General features: G+C 42.4%; 1 protein-coding gene across 1 annotated transcript; it reads left to right on the forward strand.

The window, feature by feature from the left end:
• The first annotated feature begins 1,882 nt into the window (after nt 1-1,882).
• ZFP69B (ZFP69 zinc finger protein B) lies at nt 1,883-14,361 on the forward strand. Its single transcript, XM_043574555.1, has 6 exons — nt 1,883-2,006; nt 2,534-2,959; nt 5,906-5,991; nt 7,711-7,837; nt 8,092-8,187; nt 12,241-14,361. Exons 2-6 carry the CDS (start codon nt 2,833-2,835, stop codon nt 13,404-13,406), a joined length of 1,602 nt encoding a protein of 533 aa, XP_043430490.1. The 5' UTR covers nt 1,883-2,006; nt 2,534-2,832; the 3' UTR covers nt 13,407-14,361.
• The last annotated feature ends 5,839 nt before the right edge of the window (nt 14,362-20,200 follow it).

Here is a 20,200-nt window from a genome sequence, read left to right on the forward strand (position 1 = left end):
AAGTAAGCTTTAGAATCATTTAATTTAGTAAAAAGAAAAGTTGAGCTTTAGTGTGGGAACATTCAAGTGGAGGGAAGGTGACATATCTAAAATGCTCTGTTTCAAACCCTGAATATGGTGCTTGTTACTATTCTCTCTATTTGAGTCAGTAACTTTTGTAGTTTGTTGTTGTTGTTGTTGTTGTTTTATTTTAAAGAGAGTGGAAGTGGGGGAGAGGGACAGTGGGAGAGAGGGAGGAAAGGAGAGAGGCAGAGAGAATCTTAAGCAGAGCATGGAGCCTGATGTGAGGCTTGATCCCACAACCGTGTGATCATGACCTGAACAGAAATAAAGTGTCAGACACTCAACAGACTAAGCCACCCAGGCACCCCTGTAGTTTTATTTATAATGTCCCACGTAATTTTTGTTTAGCTATATTTTCCCATTTTATTATGAAAATATTCAAACATACAGAAAAGTCGAATAATTTTACAGTGTACATCCATGCATCACCACGTAGACTCTACCGTTAACATTTTACTCTATTTTACTGTGGGGTTTTTTTTGTGTGGGGGGGTAGCAAATGAGAGCATAGACTGCCTGGGTTCACACAAGGCAAATTGATTAACTTCTCCAAATGTGCTTTTTTATCTGCAAACTGGGAACTGCCACAAGGGGTTGGTATGCGGCCTAAATCAGTTAAAATATGCAATGCACTGAGAACAAAGACTCATACTCTGTAAATACTGTATGTCAAGTACACTAATCTACGGGGGCTACTATAACTAAACATCATAGACTGCGTGGCTAAACCAACAGAAATTTATTTTCTCACTTATTTCTCATTTATTTTCTTCTAGCCTATGTGAGGCTACATGTTCCAGATCAAGGTCTGGCAGGGTCAGTTTACGGTGAGAACTCTTTCTGGCAGGTAGATGACACCTTCTTGCTAAATCCGCACATGACCTTTCTTCAGGGCCTGAACTTGAGAGAGTGAGTGAGCCCTCCGGTGTCTCTTCTTATAAGGACACTAATCCTATGGGACTGGGGCCCCACCCTTATGGCTTCATTTAATCATAATTACTTCCTTACTCCACATAAAGCTCTACAGGAGGGGGTTAGGGCTTCATAGGAAATTGCCGAGAGTTGTGGGGAGACACAACTATTCAGTCCACAACAGCAAGTACATAGTTTCATTTTATTTTCTAAATTGTTTTTGTAAGCTATTGATATAGAAGTGTACTCCTATGTTTTTGAGAGCAAACCCACGAATAAAAGAGCATGACAGTTAATCATTTTTTGCATAAAATGCATAAAAATGCATTAAAAAAAAAAACCAGATGGGATGTGTCTGGGGGTGTGTGTAGGTAAGTCTGCACCAAATGTTAACAATGGTTCTCTCTGCTTGATGGGATTCTAAGAAGTAATTATTTTGCTTTTGTGTAGTTATTTTCTGGCATTTCAGAAATGCAAGGAAAGCAACCACCGTAAAAATGTATTGGATTTATGGATCGTGGTATTCTTTTAATAAAACAAGATTCCATTCCACTTTCAGCCTTTTCCATGTACATGTGAAGGGAAAGCGGTATGGATTCGTTTATACCAAGGTTGTTGGGACAAAAAAGTGACACAGATGCTTCCCTTTTGCCAAGGGTTTCCAAACCTCCCAATGGAAACATTCGCGTGCCTCTTCCCGGCAGAGGGGAGAGGGCTGATGCGGTAGTTTGGGGTGGTGATTGGGCACAAGAGCACCAGCTCCGGCTCCCGCCGCAGAAGCGGGGCTGCTGTCCCCGCGGTTGGGACCCCGGGCTGCAGGGAGCCCACAGTGACGGGGCCGCCGGGCGAGCATCTCGGGAGGCGCCGCGAGCGGGAGGCTGCCCCGGAGGACGCTGGGAACCACGCGCGGAGGCCGCTGCCGCGCAGGCGCACCGGCCAGGGCTGCGCTACGCGGAGGCATCTCGGCGCTACGCGGGGAGCCGCCGGCCGGGCGAGAGGGCAGGGGCGAGCCGGGCGAGCCAGAGAGCGGGGTGAGCGGGCGCGGTGCGGGGTCTGGGGCGGGGACCTCGGGAGGCGCCGGCGAGAAACCGCCCGAGGTTCCCCGTGGCGCGTGATGTGCCCAGGAGCCCGGGGTCGCGCTCGGACAAAGGCAGCGAGGTCCGGGCCTGGAGAAAGGTTTAGCCTCTCGGTTCTGGGAGGAAGGGACGGGGCTGGAGGGCATCCGTGATTTGCCACAGCCAAGAGAAGGAGCCGGTGGGATTCAAACCCAGCTCCTTTGTGATTCCAAATCTCAAGGCTAATTTAACCATAGTAAATTGGGTTTTATTCGTCTGTTTGTGCTTCGTGACACCAGCACAGAGGCTTGGACCGCGTGGGCTGTGTATACCCACCGTCTCCATGTACCTTTTGTAAAAATTTTTTGATGATTGGTGTCAAGTTCTAGAATTCTGACCGTGCGACTGAGCACTGTAGATCCTTTTGCTGACTCTAATGTTTTCTTTTTTCTTTTCTTTCTTTCTTTCTTTTTTCTTTTTTGACTCTAATGTTTTCTATCCAGCATCATCAGGGGACCGCAGTGGTGGTTGCATAGAAAACACCTGGAGCCAAACAGCTGCCTTTTGAGGAGACAGTTGGAGCTCAAGATGGGATGTTCCTTGGGAACTTGGACATGAAAAGGTCCAGATTCTGGATTTTGGTACTGTATGTTCCCCCTGGTTCCTGAGAGTAGAGGACTCCAGCACAACTGTGAAGCCCGAGTTTCCAGCAGTGTCTTTATCAAAAGTGGACAGGTCCAGATAGGACCTTCTGCCTCGTGCGCTGAGGCAGAGAGCCCTAGAAAGGAGTGCTGAAGTCATCATGCTACAGCAGCTCCTGATCACCCTGCCCATGGAGGCCAGCACCTGGGTGAAGTTGCGCCATCCAAAGAAGGCCACCGAGGGGGCATCCCTGTGGGAGGACGTGACTAAGATGTTTGAAGGAGAAGGTGAGAATAGACTGGCGGGAAGGAGGAAAAGCAGCAGCACCTAGTTTGAGAAGGAAGGTAGACACCTGAGCTAAAGCATCCCTTGGGTAGGCAATTGGGGAAAAGATTTCTGGGGTTCTTGATTATGGCTCCCGGCCTGCGTTTTCAGTAATGGTCAATTCAACCTGAAACCAGGATCTAAGTGTCATGACTGTGTATGTTACCTCTTTTCATTTCCCCCATGGGCGTGTGGGGCAGGGAAGACTTGCCTGATTTTCTGTATTTTACAGTGAGGAAATTTGAATCAACTGAGAGACCAGTCTAGGCACTTGGTGGCTAGGCCAGAAGTAAAAGGCAGCAGGGAAAGTACCAGGTGAGCCTGGAGTGTCTCGCTCTAGAAAGCAAGGACAAGTGCAAAGATGCGTGTCAGCAGGATGGCAAGTTTGGACAAACTTAGGACTGTTTAAATATCCAGATTGATTGTAACACTTTGAATAAATAAAATTCCGTAAGTTCATGATGGCACTTAAAATAGAGAAAGGGGAAAAACTTATTTGCCAACACTGGTGGTGATTCCTACACTGATTCCTTACCTTGAAAATAAATGATTGTGGGAGTGAAGAATACATTCATCTTGCTTTTTAAAAAGATCATTTCCGTTTGTTGAGGGAAAGCTTTTTACAGAAAATACCTGCCGATAAAGAAGTGGAAGGAACGATAGACTATATTACTATAAATGAAGTAATTGAAAAGTTGATGGGGAACAGGGTATTCACAGGGAGCCAAAGTATTGCCCCCACAAATTGCTAAAAGCCAAGGAAAGAGCACATTTTTCCGATGGCGATACGTGGTGGTCACTGTCTTAATCAAGTGTGACCATGATGGGATAACCTCACATTTTGTACCTTCTGGGTAGTGTATTATAAAGCACATGGTATCACCCATGAGGAATTCCTGCCAAAATGTTTCATCTGATCCTAAATTGAGCTTAAAGGCTGAACTTCTGGTTTAAAGAAAATACAGGGGCGCCTGGGTGGCTCAGTCGGTTGAGCGTCCGACTTCAGCTCAGGTCACGATCTCGCGGTCCGCGAGTTCGAGCCCCGCGTCGGGCTCTGGGCTGATGGCCCGGAGCCTGGAGCCTGCTTCCGATTCTGTGTCTCCCTCTCTCTCTGCCCCTCCCCCATTCATGCTGTGTCTCTCTCTGTCTGAAAAATAAATAAACGTTAAAAAAAAATTTAAAAAAAAAAAGAAAATACAGGGAATAGAGAAATAAGGTAAACCCTAGCACAGTCAGACTGTGTTGGTCTCATAAGAAGCCAGTGCCATGAAAAAAAGGGGAAGTGTGGCGCCTGGGTGGTTCAGTTGGTCGATCATCTGACTTCGGCTCAGGTAGTGATTTCACGGTTCACGGGTTTGAGCCCCACGTCCGGCTTGTGCTGACAACTCGAAGCCTGGAGCCTGCTTCAGATTCTGTGTCTCCTTCTCTCTGCCCCTCTCCTGCTCATGTTCTTTCCCTCTCTCAAAAATAAATAAAAATTTAAAAAGGCAGGGGAGTACTATTCTAGAGAGACTAAAGATAACCGCTTGGAATGTGTGAACCTTGGTTGGTTCCTGGGTTGAGAAGAAATCCAGAATAAAAGACAGTTTGAGAAGATCTGAGGAAATCTGGATATGGAATTATTGTTTTCAAGTGTTTATTTATTTTTGAGAGATTGCGTGCATGTGCAGGGGAGGGGCAGACAGAGAAAGAGAGAGAGAGAATCTCAAGCAGGCTGTGCACTGTCAGCACAGAGCGTGATGTAGGGCTCAGACTCACGAACTGGGATATCATGACCCAAGCCAAAATCAAGAGTCTGACATTTAACCAACTGTGAGCCACCCAGGTTCCCATGAATACAGAATTATTGTTAACTTGCTTAGGTGTGATAAATGGTATTGTGGTTATGCAGGAGAAGATCCTTATTTGAGGTATTTAGGGACAAAGTACCATGATGTCTGCAACTTTGAAGTGGTTCAGAAAAAAATATAGATGAACCAAATATGGCAAATGTTAACAATCACTGAATACAGGTGGTGGATATATGCATGTTCAATATTCATGATGAAAAGTTGGGGAAAAATACAAGGACGACAATTCATGTACCTCAGTTCCTAGTTCATATTTTTAATACCTCAAATTCAGCCAGGTTTTAATACTTCAAATTCAGGTTGGAATCCTAGGAACCTGGCAGGGTGTTACGCTTAACACTTTAGGAGATGGGGAAAAAATGAGCCAGAAGGAAATAAAAAAACTTTCTACCCATATACTCATACTAATATTCAATTGAGGGAGATAATTATGCAAATAAGTATGATAGGCAGTCTGAGATAGATAACAGAATAGAGATACAAACAAGCTTTGGAAGAATACAGAGAAGAGGAAGCTTTCTTCTCATTAAGAGTGTTTGAGAAAACTTCACTTGAACTGATCCAGAAGGATATCTCAGGTTTTCACTGAGTAGGACTTGGGAAAATACTGAGGTGGGTACTATGCAGGTATGTTCAAAGAATGGTGACTGGGATTATGTGGGTGGGTGTGTCCAGTGGTTGAAGGAGGATGTTTAGAAGGAGATCATGGATAAAGAAGGACAGAAGCAGTGACGGACTGGTTGTGGAGGATCTTGAAATCCACGCTAAAGTGTTCGGATTTTTCTTTCTTGTCAGTGGGGAAGCTTTGAGGATTTTTGAACAGAGGAGTGGCCGGTAGATCTGTGCTAACGGACCAGCGTTGCCCATTGGGAAGTATTAATGCCCAAAGCAGTGCACCTTAGATCCTTTTCATTAAGGAGTCTCCGGTCTGCTCTGAATTGCTCTAATGTCCCTCTCTGCGAATGTTTTGAGAGAGGAGCCATGTTCAGGAGGTCTGGTCTGCAAGCCATTTTTCTAGGTCTGGGAGATGCAAACCTCATGCCTCTTTTCCTTCCTCAGTTTTGCTCTCTAAGGATGCTGATGAGACCCAGGGAGAAAGTTTCGAAGATGAAGTGACCTCTAGGCCACTGACATTAGAATCCCAGGTGGGTTGGAGTTTCCTGTCACTTTCTTAAAATTGTTTGAGCCCTGGACTTTGATTTTCTTTGACTCAGCCTGCTGGATTGGGTTTTCTTAGCCTGTTCTAAATCAGGCCACATTGATTGATTTCACAGGTGATTGTCCCACCGGTAGCAACCTTCCTCGGGAACCTTCTTATTTCAAGCAAACCTCTGGCCATTTATCCAACACATTTAAAACTTGTGCTGGCGTGTGTTTGTGTGTGTGTGAAAGTATGTAATATAGTTCTTGCCCTGAAACCTCACAGATGTCATCTGGGGGAAAGACAAACATTGTAAAACATTTTAAGCAACATTTAAAAATTAATAGAATGCAGTTCTGGTATTCTTGGAGATGTATACACTTCACTAATGAGCTTTAAAAGATGATTTCTGGTCATGTTTTAGAGCAGAATTGTAGATGAAAAGGGAAAAGAGAAGTTGCTGGCAGGTCACAAAGGGCACAAACTAAATAAGCTGACTGGAAAAGGAACGAAAACTTCCAAGAGCAGTTTAATAGTGTCTGTGTATCGTAAACGAGCTAATCAGAAAACCAGCGGCACTGGCAATGGGCAAAGCTGTGTGCTACCAAACCCCAGAAGCATAGGGAAACTCAAGAAAATTCTACAGTAATCAGAGAAAATCAATATAGAAGGAGATCTTCCTAGAAACCAGAAGAGTTTTGTAGTGGCATGCTCTTAGCTTCCAAGATAGCATGGCACAGGGTTTAATCCCCTATCCTTAACATTCCTCAAATTCAGTTTTCTCATGTGGATGCTGTTGTCAGCCCAATAGGCCTCATATGCCTTCCAGAATTATTTACAATATATAAAAAGCATTAGAGGGACGCCTGGGTGTCTCAGTCGGTTAAGCATCCGACTTCGGCTCAGGTCATGATCTCCCCGTTCACGGGTTCGAGCCCCGCGTCTGGCTCTGTGCTGACAACTCGGAGCCTGGAGCCTGCTTCGGATTCTGTGTCTCCCTCTCTGCCCCTCCCCCGCTCATGCTCTGTCTCTGTCTCTCAAAAATGAATAAACGTTAAAAAATTAAAAAAAAAAAAGCATTAGAATTGTCTCCATACATAAGGAATGAGTTTTTATCTCAGCCTTCTAGCTTCTGGGTGCTCTTTGCATTTGGTAATATTTTTTAAAATAATTACAAAATGGCTTATTTAATTTTGTAGATCATACATGACAGGCTCTTGTACTTCACGACACAGTGTCTGCTTTGGTCAAGGGATCTTCCTTTAGTAGGCAGAATTCATGCCCTCTACAGAAACCTGTTCTCACATACTTTTCTTACTAACCGAAGTACTCAGTTAAGGGTATATTACCCATGCTGAAATGTTCTCGTTTTAACAAATTCTTTCAGCCCAACAAAGGTCCCTGGCTTCTCTTGTGGCCTTGGCCTCTTTTGAACTCTCACCTTCCTCAAATATTCCTGATCTTTATTGTCCTTAATCTAAATTATTACACACTGTTCTGAGACCTTCTTTAATATTTCATGAGTATTTCTCCTTTAGCCAAATTGTAAGTTATAAAAGACAGCTTACACGCTTTGTGCATTGTGTTGTAACGTGTAGCAGAGAATCAGCCAACCAGTTTTCAAGAGTATCCAGGAAAATTCGGATAGAATCTCTTAGCATGTAGACGGTGTTAGAACAACCTCCCAAACTCTGGCTGAAAAGGAACATACTTGATGTTCTAGGAACTGTTGACCTTCAAGGACATATCTGTGGACTTCACCCAGGAGGAGTGGGGACAACTGGCCCCTGCTCACCGGAGTCTATACCGGGAGGTGATGCTGGAGAACTATGGGAACCTGGTCTCAGTGGGTAAGGATGAGTTCCCCTTATAACTAGAACCTGCCTGTTGGAACAAAATCTTTTATTTCTAACCAAAGTGTTAGCTTGGGCTCTGGGTTGTGTTGGAGTTTTCTAGTTCCTTCTCAATAGCAAGTCAGGATTGCTGTGGTCTTTTCTGCCCTGGTCTTTCTACTCTACCCCTCACCAGGCCTGAATACCAAAAAACTATCTTTAAATTCTCGGGATGACCTCAGCACATGCAGTGTTTTCTTCTTCATGAGCAGGATATCAGCTCTCCAAACCTGGTGTGATTTCCCAGTTGGAGAAAGGAGAAGAGCCATGGCTGATCGAGAGAGAGGTTTCAGGAGGTCCACGTTCAGGTAAGAGCAAGGCAGTTGGGGTCTTTTGTCATGTTTGCTAGAAAGCTCCATTTGAAGCCTTCTCCAGATTGTGGGGAAGGCTATGCCATCTGGATGGGACCTGACCTGAAACCTGATTACCACCCTGTTACCCCTTTCCTGAACTTGCCTTTTCTTGTTAGTTTCTCTGGAGTCAGAGGAAAAGAGATGCCTTTCTTATCAGAGTTAGTTGCCTTAACTAATTCTCCTGACCCAGTTGCATGATTTTCTTGTTTTCTCCAGCATTTCAAACCTTGCCCTGATGATAGCTTCTTTCTCCTGTACATTCAGGTATTCGTGGATCTCCCCTCATTAAGTACAGCACTCTTCACCGGATTCCTATGTAATTTTATTATGGATTTTACTCTTTCATGATTCTGGTTAAAATTTTTTCCTAAATCTTATTCTGTGATCATAGCTTCAATTCTGATTCTCTTTTTAACTTGTGTAATTTAGATTTTTATTTCAGAGAACTTATGCCTCTGTGAAAAATCACCACAGAATTCCTTCTGACCAAATCAGATAGCTTTTAACAACCTTCTTCATCTAAGAACAATAATAATGACAGCTTTTCATCAGGCTGGCCTCTGTGAGTCCTGTGCGTACGTTAACCCCATCTTACAGAGGAGGAAAGGAAGGCTCATAGGTTAAGAAATTTGTCCAGCATCACTTAGCTACTGGTTGGTGGAGTCAGTATTTGAATTCCAATTCTTCTGACTCCACATTTTGTGTTCTTATGGCATGATTCTACATGTCAGCATTAGGTTTCTAGACCCTGCTGCCTTTCCTCCACAGTTTTTATCTCCTACTGCTTTTTCAATGCTTCTCATCAATATCCTTTTTTTGATGTTTATTTTTGAGAGAGAGAAAGAGAGACAGAGTACAAGCAGGGAGGGGCAGAGAGAGAGGGAGACACAGAATCCGAAGCAGGATCTAGGCTCCGAGCTGTCAGCACAGAGCCTGATGTGGAGCTTGAACCCACGAACCATGAGATCATGACCTGAGCCGAAGTCGGATGCTTAACCAACTGAGCCACCCAGCTGTCCTCATCAGTATCCTTTCTAATGCAGATACATCGTTTCCACTTCTGTTAGGACAGGCTACACTACTATAGCAAATAGACTCTAAAATGTGGCTCAAACAGAATAGCCAGAAATCTTGCTTGTACGCTGGTCTGGGGGAACTGTTTAGTTCAATGGACAGTTCTTTTCCACCTCATGCATCTGGGATTGAGATTTCTTCTACGTGGTGGCTCTGTCATTCGCTAGGGCCTCCTCATCATCTAAGTATAGCCAGCAGCAGAGCAAGGGCACACAAGGAGCTCATCTGGGATGGTTTTCTTTAAAAAAAATTTAATGTTTATTTATTTTTGAAGGAGAGAGAGACAGAGCGTGAATGGGGCACGAGCAGAGCGAGAGGGAGACAGAATCCCAAGCAGGTTCCAGGCTCTAAGCTGTCAGCACAGAGCCTGACCTGGGGCTCGAACACACGAGCTGTGAGATCATGACCTGAGCGGAAGTCAGAGGCTTAACCAACTGAAACACTCAGGCATCCCACATCTAGGAGGTTTTTACGGGGCAGCCCGGAGTGGTTCACATGACTTTCACTCCAATTCACTTACGGGAGAAACCTTTGTCACTTCGCTCAAATCCAAATCAAGGAAGATGTAGGTGTGTGTCCAAAAATGGGAAGAACAGATTTGGTGCATATCCGGCAATTCCTGCTGCAATCCCTGAGGGGTCTCTGTCTCGTACGCTGCTATTCTGTAGCTGCACAAATGTCCACAAATGCGTTGTGATGGTTTCAGTTGTCCCTTGAGACCTGTATTCTCCATATTTTCATCTATTCCCACATATCCCTGGTATTTAGGACATCTCTATCTAGATGCACTGTCGTCACTTCAAGCCCAATACATCCAAAAACAGAAACCATTTTCTCTCCCAAATTTCTCATCCTGACTCCTCCTATTCTTTCATTCTCAAAGACCAGAAATCATGATATCAGCAAGAATGCATTATGTTTTTCTACTCTCAGTTCTCCCCTCATTCCTCATGGCTTCTTCTCTGATAGTACCTGCTAGATCCACTTCTCTTCATATGTGCTGATGCAGTGCTAAGCCAAGTTCCCATCATCTCATGCCTGTTACTCTGATTTTTAGTTGTATTTGTTGATATTTTATTATTTTTCTGAATCATTTTGAATGTTACTATCAGAGTTGACCTCTTGCAATAGGACATTTATTTTGTCCTTACCCTGAAAAGAAAAGTTAAGTAACTCCTTATCCCCTGTAATAAGTGATGTCCACATCTCTGCTGGCTTTCTAAGTCCACTCCAAAATTTACCCAGCTATTCCTGAGCACTTTGTATGTGCTGTTACTAAGGTGAGATTAGAAATCCTGGGGAATAAGAGTTTGTTGTAGACAGGAAATATTGGTGCTTTAGGATGGCAGGGTCCAAATGGATGGAAGGGAATAGAAAGAGAATTTCCTTCACGCAAAACTGTCCCATGTATACCATGTATAGTCCATATAGTCTCCGTCTTTTAAGATTTTACAGTATTGCTAATAATGTGTTACAAATAAGAAGCCCATTTTTCACCTCTTATGTACAGATACAGGCAAAAATTATGAAGATTGATAAAAATCCAGTGAACTTGTAGGGAAGGGCACCCATGTTTACCGAGAGCACACATACCCAGACCCCAATAATTCCTCTTTAGTAAAGCCTATGAAATATTGACAGGAGTGTACGCAAATGTATGCATGATGATAACATGAGAAACTGGAGAAAACCTAAATATTTTTCAGTAGAGAAGAGTCAAGTTATGATATGTCCATCAATGGAATATCAATATCAATGCAGTGGTATGTATTGCACTTGTTAAAAAGAATAAGATAGGGGTTCGTGGGTGGCTCAGTTGGTTAAGTGTCTGACTCTTGATTTCGGCTCAGGTCATGATCTCATGGTTCATGACATTGAGCCCCATGTCAGGCTGTGCGCTGACAGCACGGAGCCTGCTTGGGATTCTCTCTCTCCCTCTCTCTCTACCCCTCCCCCTGCTCACACTCACTCTTTCTCTCAACATAAATAAACTTTTTTTAAAAAAAATAATGAGATGAATCTAAATGTACAGACATGGGAGGGAGCCCACAAGATAAAGTTGAGTTAAAATACAAAACAGATGCACCTAGGTGGCTCAGTTGGTTAAGCGTCTGACTCTTGGTTTTGGCTCAGGTCATTATCTGATGGTTCATGGTTTTGGGACACATGTCGGGCTCTGCACTGACAGCACAGAGCCTGCTTGCGATTCTCTTCTCTCTTTTTCTCTGCCCCTCCTCAGCTCTCTCTCTCTTAAAATAAATAAACTTTAAAAATATTTAAAAAAAACAGATGCAGAAAAAAAAACAGATGCAGAGCTATATGTATACTATGATCCCTTTTTTGTGCAAATGTATATTTATGACCATGTATACATAAATATACACATTCACATATACATATTGTTGGGAATGTCTGAATGGATGCTTTCCAAAATCCTAAGAGAGTAGAGGGAATGGGGATGAAATTAAGAGAGGCTATCCCTCTTTAGTGAATGAGTTCCTATATTATTTAACGTTTTAATATGTAGAAAGTATGGATTAATACTTGAAAAACCTTTTTTTAATAGGGACAATTTTGTCATAGAAATACAGGCTTGAGATGATATGGTGCTAGAATACTGTGTTCCTTAATCTTATCTCTTGATATTTGCCCTTACAACAATGCTCTCTTCTTCGTGCACTTCCTCCTGGAATTCACATGGATGAACTCCTCCCAGTTCCTTAAAGTCCCCTCACATACCCTAACAGCTTCTTTCCTTTGATTTCTTCATTTCCTTTTATATTACCTCTCTAGGAGGCAGAATTACATTTGAAGATAGTCCAAGGTTTCTATGCCTAGTACATGTTCATTTTTCCCCTTCCTATTCTCACTTTGGCCATTTATTTTTTAAAGTACACTGAATATGTGTCATTTGTATTTTGGGATTTCTTTCAGACTTGGAGAGTAAAGCAGAAACCAAGGAGTCAGCCGTAAAGAATGATACTTCTTGGGAAGAAGTACACCATGGCCTAATGAAGGAACAGTCCACAAGAGGAAGCACCTTATATTCCACATTGGGAAGAGTCTCCAAATGTGATCAGTTAGAAAGCCACCAGGAAAACCAAGGAATGGGTGAGGGGCAAATCCCCTTGATGCACAAAGTACTCACTCAGGAAAGAGGCCGAGAATCTAGTAGGTTTGAGAAAAGTATTAATGTGAGCTCAAAAGTTATTCCAGGACCAGAAATTTCTCCGAGAAAAAAAGACCATAAATATGATGTATCTAGAAAGCGAAGTAGATACAATTTAGATTTGATTAATCATTCAAGGAGTTATACCAGATTGAAAACCTTTGAATGTAATATTTGCGAAAAAATCTTCAAACAGCTCATTCACCTTACAGAACACATGAGAATTCATACTGGAGAGAAACCTTTCCGATGCAAAGAATGTGGAAAAGCTTTTAGCCAAAGTTCATCCCTTATTCCACATCAGAGAATCCATACTGGTGAGAAACCCTATGAATGTAAGGAATGTGGAAAAACCTTCAGACATCCATCATCTCTTACTCAACATGTTAGAATTCATACTGGGGAGAAGCCCTACGAATGTGGGGTATGTGAGAAAGCATTCAGCCAGAGCATTGGGCTGATCCAGCATCTGAGAACTCATGTTAGAGAGAAACCTTTTACATGCAAAGACTGTGGAAAAGCATTTTTCCAGATTAGACATCTTAGGCAACATGAGATTATTCATACTGGTGTGAAACCCTACATTTGTAATGTATGCAATAAAACCTTCAGCCATAGCACATACCTAACTCAACACCAGAGAACTCATACTGGGGAAAGACCATATAAATGTAAGGAATGTGGGAAAGCCTTTAGCCAGAGAATTCATCTTTCTATTCATCAGAGAGTCCACACGGGAGTGAAGCCTTATGAATGCAGTCATTGTGGGAAAGCCTTTAGGCATGATTCATCCTTTGCTAAACATCAGAGAATTCATACTGGAGAAAAACCTTATGATTGTAATGAATGTGGAAAAGCCTTCAGCTGTAGTTCATCACTTATTAGACATTGCAAAACACATTTAAGAAATACCTTCAGCAGTGATATGTGACATATGTGCAACATCAAAGACTCCTCCTAATGGAGCAAAAGCCTCTAAATCAGAGGCTTTTTGACTTTTTGGTTTCAAGAAGCAATGATTTTTTTTAATGACTTGATGCGGTGTTACCACTATCAGTTTTGCCATATTAAAGAAACTACCTGTCATCAACATCGTTTCAGAAAAGAAAGGGCATTTTAATATTTTAAAATGTAGGAGGGATAATCAGTAGGAATAGCCCTTAACATTGAATTAAGTTAGCCTTATGAAAATCCCCCAAATTTGTCCTTATTTTTCTCATTTCATTATGGGCCAATGGAAGGTTCATCGTGGCAAGTTACTGATACTTGGATTGGCTTTTGAGAATCGCTGTTTTAAATATCTCTTAAATAATCAGACTAAAATACAGTATAACTTTTTACTATAGCCCTTTATATGGCTAGAAGAGGCATAGATAAAAATAACTGCCTGGCTCATTTCTACAAGAAATAATATTAAAGGAAGCTTTCCAGAATTGATAGATAACCTACTATTACAAGGGATACTTAAGTATATTTTATGGTTTCTTGTAGAGAATTGGCAAGCTTTCATAAAGAGCCAGATATTAAATATGTTAGACATTGTGGGCCATATGAGCTCTGCCAGAGCCACTCAACTCTACCATTTTAGTGTAAAAACATCTAAAGAAATACATAAATCAGAATATCTCAACCTTGGCTCTTTTGATATTTGGGGCCAGATACTTTGTTTTGGGAAGCTGTCCTATGCACGGTAGTGGGTTTAGCAGTATCTCTGGCCACAAAATGCCGGTAACTAGATGCCAATAGTCCCCCCACCCATTGTAACAACCAAAAATATCTCCCAATATTGCTAGAGGTGCCCTGGGGGTCAAGATTGCACTTGTGAAGTACTTGAGGACCATGGACGTAAATGAATAGGTGTAGCTCTGTTCCAATAAACTTCATTTTAAAAACTGATGTTGGGTTGCATTTAGCCCGAGAGCTGTAGTTTACTGTTCCCGCTATAGAGTACATAAATGGCTATCCCCCCCTCTTGCCCCTGAATAAGCACAGCAAGAATAGGGGTTGAGTAGTGTTATTTTTTTTTAATCTGATTCTGGAACTTTTGATATGTCCTTCTATAATGTCGTATCAAAAGGTTAGAAATTTTATATAATCTCTCAAACAGTTCCAGCACTCAAACATATAATAGGACCTAAGGAAGTTTATCATCACTTATTTGACAATGCTTCCCCTATGATGTGACCTATCAAATAAGCCTGACTTGTTAAAAAGACCTCATTCAGAAGTTGAATTTTGGGAAGTTTGAAATATCAGAAGGTTTTAAAGCATGTGTCTAAATAAGATTATAGGTCATTTTAAAACTTAATAATTATAATAATTATCTATTTAGCCCAGGTGGCAATAAGATTGGAAATCTTATGCCATAAGGTGGCAATAAGAAAGGAAAATTCAGAGGATTACATAGTTGTTAAAATTTAGCTTAATGTTGAAAAAATTCAACTTTAAAAACAAAACAAATTTTTTTCCAGGCCGGTTAAAGATATAGAATAATCTTTGTTTACAAAGATCTTTGTTTACAACATAGACCTAAAAAAACTGACATTTTAACAAAGAAAAACCAAATTCCAATCTTATACTGGTGTACTTCCATATTAAGACTCCTTTATTTCAACAAGGTGAATTTTTAAGAATAAGTAAATCAGTCCTTCCTTTTTCCTCCCTAGCATCTCCCACGTTGATACATACATTTTGAGACAAGGACATCCAGGGTGCTGCATGGATCTGAGTTTTTGTGGTGGGTGCTGTGATGTGCTGACCAGAATCCCCATCAGGAATAAAGGACTCTCCGCTGTAGAGATCGTGGCCAACAGTCCTCAACTCTCACATGCCATGAGGGGTCACCTTAACTGAAGACAGCTGCCTTGCCAAGGCATACCCTCTTCCCAGGTTGTCGCAAACAATGACTTCTAAAAGTCCAGCCCTTTTCCCCTAATTTAGAGTGATTCTGAAGGGTAATCCAACTTTTGGAACTCCTCAGAGAATCAATGGAGTCTTGAGTTGATATTGTATGATCATTCAACTTCTGCCTAATCTTGCTCTCTTACTCTCCCTTCTCCAGGCGTTGGTCACTCCCTAATAAACTTTTTTACACATTAATCTCCACAACCGTAGTCCTAACCGCACACAACATTTCTTAACAAAGATTCCCTTCTCACAAACATACAGGCTTTCCTTTTTACATTCAGATTGGAATCTCTCTCTCTCTCTCTCTCTCTCTCTCCCTCCCTCTTTCTCTCCTTCACCCTCTGCTCCTCTCCCCCACCTGTGTGTGCTCTCCTTGCTTAATGCCCAATTCTTACAAGCACTTATCTTTAAACCAACTAAATAGAGCTCTTTTACAAATTAATTTTAGCAATACCATTGGGAGGTACAGAAAACATCTCACATAACATTCATGGACACAGAAACAAGTACATGAACAAGATGCAAACAAAAGCTGAAAGGCCCAATTTCCAATTGTCTCCTTTTTACAAAACAAATTTAATGGCAAGATGGTATTATAATTTATGGATCCATTAATTGGTCATTTTTCTCTGTATTTGTGGCCAAGCAGCATTGCAAAAACTGATGGCTTGATTTTAGAGAACACAGCTGCCTGTGGGGATCAAATCGTCATTTCCCAGTTTCCACTTCGCACACAGCCAACTTTATCCAAAGATACCAAAAGATGCAACAATAAACAAATTGTGAGCATTGGTTCCTCCCCAAAAGTCAGAGCTTCACCGACTCAATCAAACAGCCTCCTCATCAGCCTTTTCTTAATCAACCGGGAAAGGGAGGCCAAGAGAACCCAAATCCCCTATTTGGAGGCATCCAAATGGAGGAATAAATCTAAGAGCCAAGCCAAACGGGAAAACGAAAGCTCACAAGCCCTCCGTATGAAATATTCACCAAGAGACATCTGTCCAAACCAAACCCAGACCTGTTTCCTTGCCACAAGAGTTAAATTGAGCACTGAAAGCTGGCAGCTCAAGCCTAACCAGGGTGGACTGGAGCCTGGGGACAGTCCCCGGGACAAAGAGCCTAGGTACTGCTTGGACTCATCGCTGGATGCCTGTTACAGGCTGAGGGCCGATGAACTATGGGCAAAGAGCTCCTGGATGGCTCCCCAAGTTTGTAACCGAACCCAAGTTTATCCATGGGATGGGCGACAAAGACGATCAGATAATGGAGTACGCAGCAAGGAAAGGGTTTATTCGAGAGGCAGCAAAATAAGGAAATGGGAGGGCAAATCTTAAATCATCCTCTCCAAGGAGAGACAGGGAGGTTTAAAGGCAAACAAAAAGGGTAAAAAGTTGCAGCTGAGTTTATTACTCTGCAGCTGCAATTAGTCCCCTTAACTCTTTGGTCACTGTTTTCACCAATTTTCTCAGAATATCGAAGATGTAATACTTACTCATGGGTGGTGTTTGGAGGTGGGAGGAGAGCACCAGCCTGGGCAATTCAGTACCTAATACTACAGAGCTAAAATAACGTTTCCCTGTCCTTCATTACAGGGATAACATAGAGGATTATTTTTGTTATTTTGAGTCCTCTTTGTGTGTGCTTTTACCTACTTAGAATCATGGTTTCGCTGTCTTTTGAACTGCAATTGTTTTTCACTGAACATTAGGTTGTGCTCAGATCCTAAGCCTTCATAGCAGAGTGGTGAAGAGTTTGCATTCAGAAATCCTAAAAATATGTATTCAAATTCCAACTCTACCACCCCCTAACTTTGTGATCTTAGTCAAACTTATTTTTTCATCTGTCAAGAGGCATTTTTTAAAAAAATTTTTTTGATGTTTATTTACTTTTGAGAGAGACAGAGACAGAATGCGAGTGGGTTGGGGCAGAGAGAGAGGGAGGCACAGAATCCGAAGCAGGCTCCAAGCTGTCAGCACAGAGCCCAACGCGGGGCTCGAACTCATGAGCTATGAGATCATGACCTGAGCTGAAGTCGGACACTCCACCAACTGAGCCACCCAGGCGCCCCTGTCAAGCGGCATTTTTAATAGGCTCTACACAACACATTTATTATGCTAGGTACACATAATCATTCAGAAACAAACCATTAATATTGCATTTTGTGTGTTTTCTCCTTGTTATAAAGTAAATGCTCATTTATGAAAACACAGAGATGTGTAAAGAAAACAAACATGACAGAACCTAGATATTACCAATGTTAAAATGTTGATGGAAAAAGACAACGTTGTCTGGTTCCATTTATATAAAGTATCAAAAGTATGAAATTCAGTGAAACAGAAAGTAGACTAGTGGTTCCCAGGTACTAGGTGGAGAGGGAAAAGGGGAGTTCTTGTTTAATGGGCATAGAGTTTCAGATTTGCAAGATGAAAAAGTTCTGGAAGTCTGTTTTGCAATATGAATACAGTTAAAACTATTGAACTGTACACTTAAAGGAGGTTAGATGGTAAATTTTATGTTATGTTTGTTTTTGTTTTGTGTTTTGTGGGGTTTTTTTTTTTTACCACACACACACACACAATTTTTGTATGTATGTCTCTACAGCAAACACATTCTAGTACCCCGTTGGAAAAATTCTTCCAACCCACTTGCACCAATGCCATATCACGTCTTTGCTCCCTTTACTGGTCATGTCCTCCCTTCTCTCCCTATGCAGCGTTTAGTGATGCAGGTGCAAACACCCTCCACTCCATATATGTTTATTGTTAACGCCTTTATTCGGGGCAAGAGCATTTTACCAGTTGGATTACTTCCTGGATCCTGACTTTCTATCTTTTGGTCTGGTAATTTCCTACTGTCTTGCCATCTCTTAGATGCCTTGTCTATGACATTATGTTATGGGCACCATAACATGGGCAGAATTGTGTTATGGGCAGAATTGCGTCCTCCCCACTGCCCTGCCCCCTGCCAAATTCGTATGTTGAAACCCTAACCTTCACCTCCAGTACCTGAGAATGTGGCTGTATTTAATCCCATATTTAAGTGATTACATTTATTAATTACTTTAAAGAAGTGATTAAGATAAATGAGTCATTAGGGTATGCTCTAACCCAACCTGACTGGTGTCCTTATAAGAAGAGGAAATTTGCACACAGAGAGACACCAGGGGCCTGCAAGCACACAGAGGAAAGACCATATGAGGACATAGAGTGAGCCAAGGACATTAGTAAGCCAAGGAGTAAGGAGAGCTTCGGGAGAAACCAACTCTGCCGACATAGGCAGGCCTGGTCTGAGGATCGGGGCAGAGGGTAGGGGATGGAGGGGTTCCTGCAGGACCAGCCAAGAGGGTCCTTGGCTTTGCACAGGATAGAAATGAAACTCAAGCCAGGAGGAAGTGAGAGCAGAGTTTACTGAGTAGCGTAAGTGATAGAGCATAGTAGGCAGAGTATCTGAGAGGCTCGTAAAGGGAGAAGTGAGTCTGCCTGTTGCTGGGGGTAAGCGGTCCAGGGTATGTGTTCTCTTAGGAATCTAGGTCCAATCAAAGGAGTGTCAGGTGGACAATAGCTGTTATTCTATAAGTCACTGAAGATAGGGATTATGGGTGCCAGTGTCAACGGAAGTTTGTTCAAACCTAATGTCCTGAAGCTCGGGATCTGGTTCTTCTTAGATGTTATCAGGTATATGGGGGCCTAGGATGAAACTCAGAGAATGAATAACTTTCTTGCTTCCCCCCTTGGAGTGGGAACATAGGTTCCTTGGTTTACTCAGATGCAAGGTGAAATACAGAACAGAAGTAAATGGGGCCTGGCAGAGAAATAGCAGAGATGAAGCCTGTCTAAAATAGAGTCCATTCAGTTTCCCTAACTCTGCTGAGACCTGGATCCCGGACTTCTAGCCTCCAGACCCGTGAGAAAATAAATTACTGCTGTTTAAGCCACCCAGTCTGTGGTATTTTATTGCGGCAGCCCTAGCAAACTAATGCACTCCTCTAAGAACATTAAAAATAAATATTCCAGACTTTAGTGTTTCTTGTTTTCTGAGGTGGGTCGATACAACTATCTTAGCTCCACTATTCCAAGAAGAGAAACTCCAGTCATTATCCCATTTTCACACACTGCTTTCCCTTTCCTCGTAGCCCTCATCATCATCTGGGGTGCTACCTATTTTGTAAATTTATTACTGTTAAAAAGAAGACCACAGGCTCCAAATGGACCCATCATACCGGGGCTTAGTACCTAAGCTAACTGTAGTTCCAACCACCCCCAGAAATGTAGTCTTAACAAGTCAATCAGGAGATTCCCGATCTAGCACAAATGAGCTAGTATGTCACATGGGCTCTCCCCAACCCCCAAAGGAAAATGAGTTAATCCCCCCAGTTAGACCCTGGGCCCTAGTCCCTAAGGTAAGGTGACCTTACCGGGACCAATCCTTTCTTTTCTTTTGCTAATAACTTCCTTGTCCCACCCTCCCTCCTATAAAAACCTATTTTATACAACTACCTAGTGCTCCCTTCCACTTGCCAGATGGGGATGCTACCCCATTCCGTGAATCAATAAAGCGAATTAGATCTTCAACTGTACTGGGTTGAATTTTTGTTGTGTAACATTATCTATTTAATTTCCCATGCATTAAGATCCAAAAAAGCAGGGACCATTCTGATAACTGCCATATGCTTAGAGCCTGTAACAATGTAGGACGGACGACACGCACTCAAGATACTTGGTGAAGGAATGAATGACTGAATGACAAGGGGTTTCCCCACGGAAGAGTTGGAGGGCCAAGTGGTCTCTCCGGCGGCCGCCTGGCCCCGCGCGCGGTGGG

The sequence above is a fragment of the Prionailurus bengalensis genome, chromosome C1 (assembly GCF_016509475.1).
Source record: "Prionailurus bengalensis isolate Pbe53 chromosome C1, Fcat_Pben_1.1_paternal_pri, whole genome shotgun sequence".
NCBI lineage: Eukaryota > Metazoa > Chordata > Mammalia > Carnivora > Felidae > Prionailurus > Prionailurus bengalensis.

Excerpts from the sequence above, each read along its gene's own strand:
- ZFP69B (XM_043574555.1), top strand. The coding sequence starts at position 2,833 with ATGCTACAGCAGCTCCTGATCACCCTGCCCATGGAGGCCAGCACCTGG. Across the intron at positions 5,992-7,710 it reads CACTGACATTAGAATCCCAG|GAACTGTTGACCTTCAAGGA; the intron begins GTGGGTTGGAGT and ends TTGATGTTCTAG. Across the intron at positions 7,838-8,091 it reads TGGGAACCTGGTCTCAGTGG|GATATCAGCTCTCCAAACCT; the intron begins GTAAGGATGAGT and ends CTTCATGAGCAG.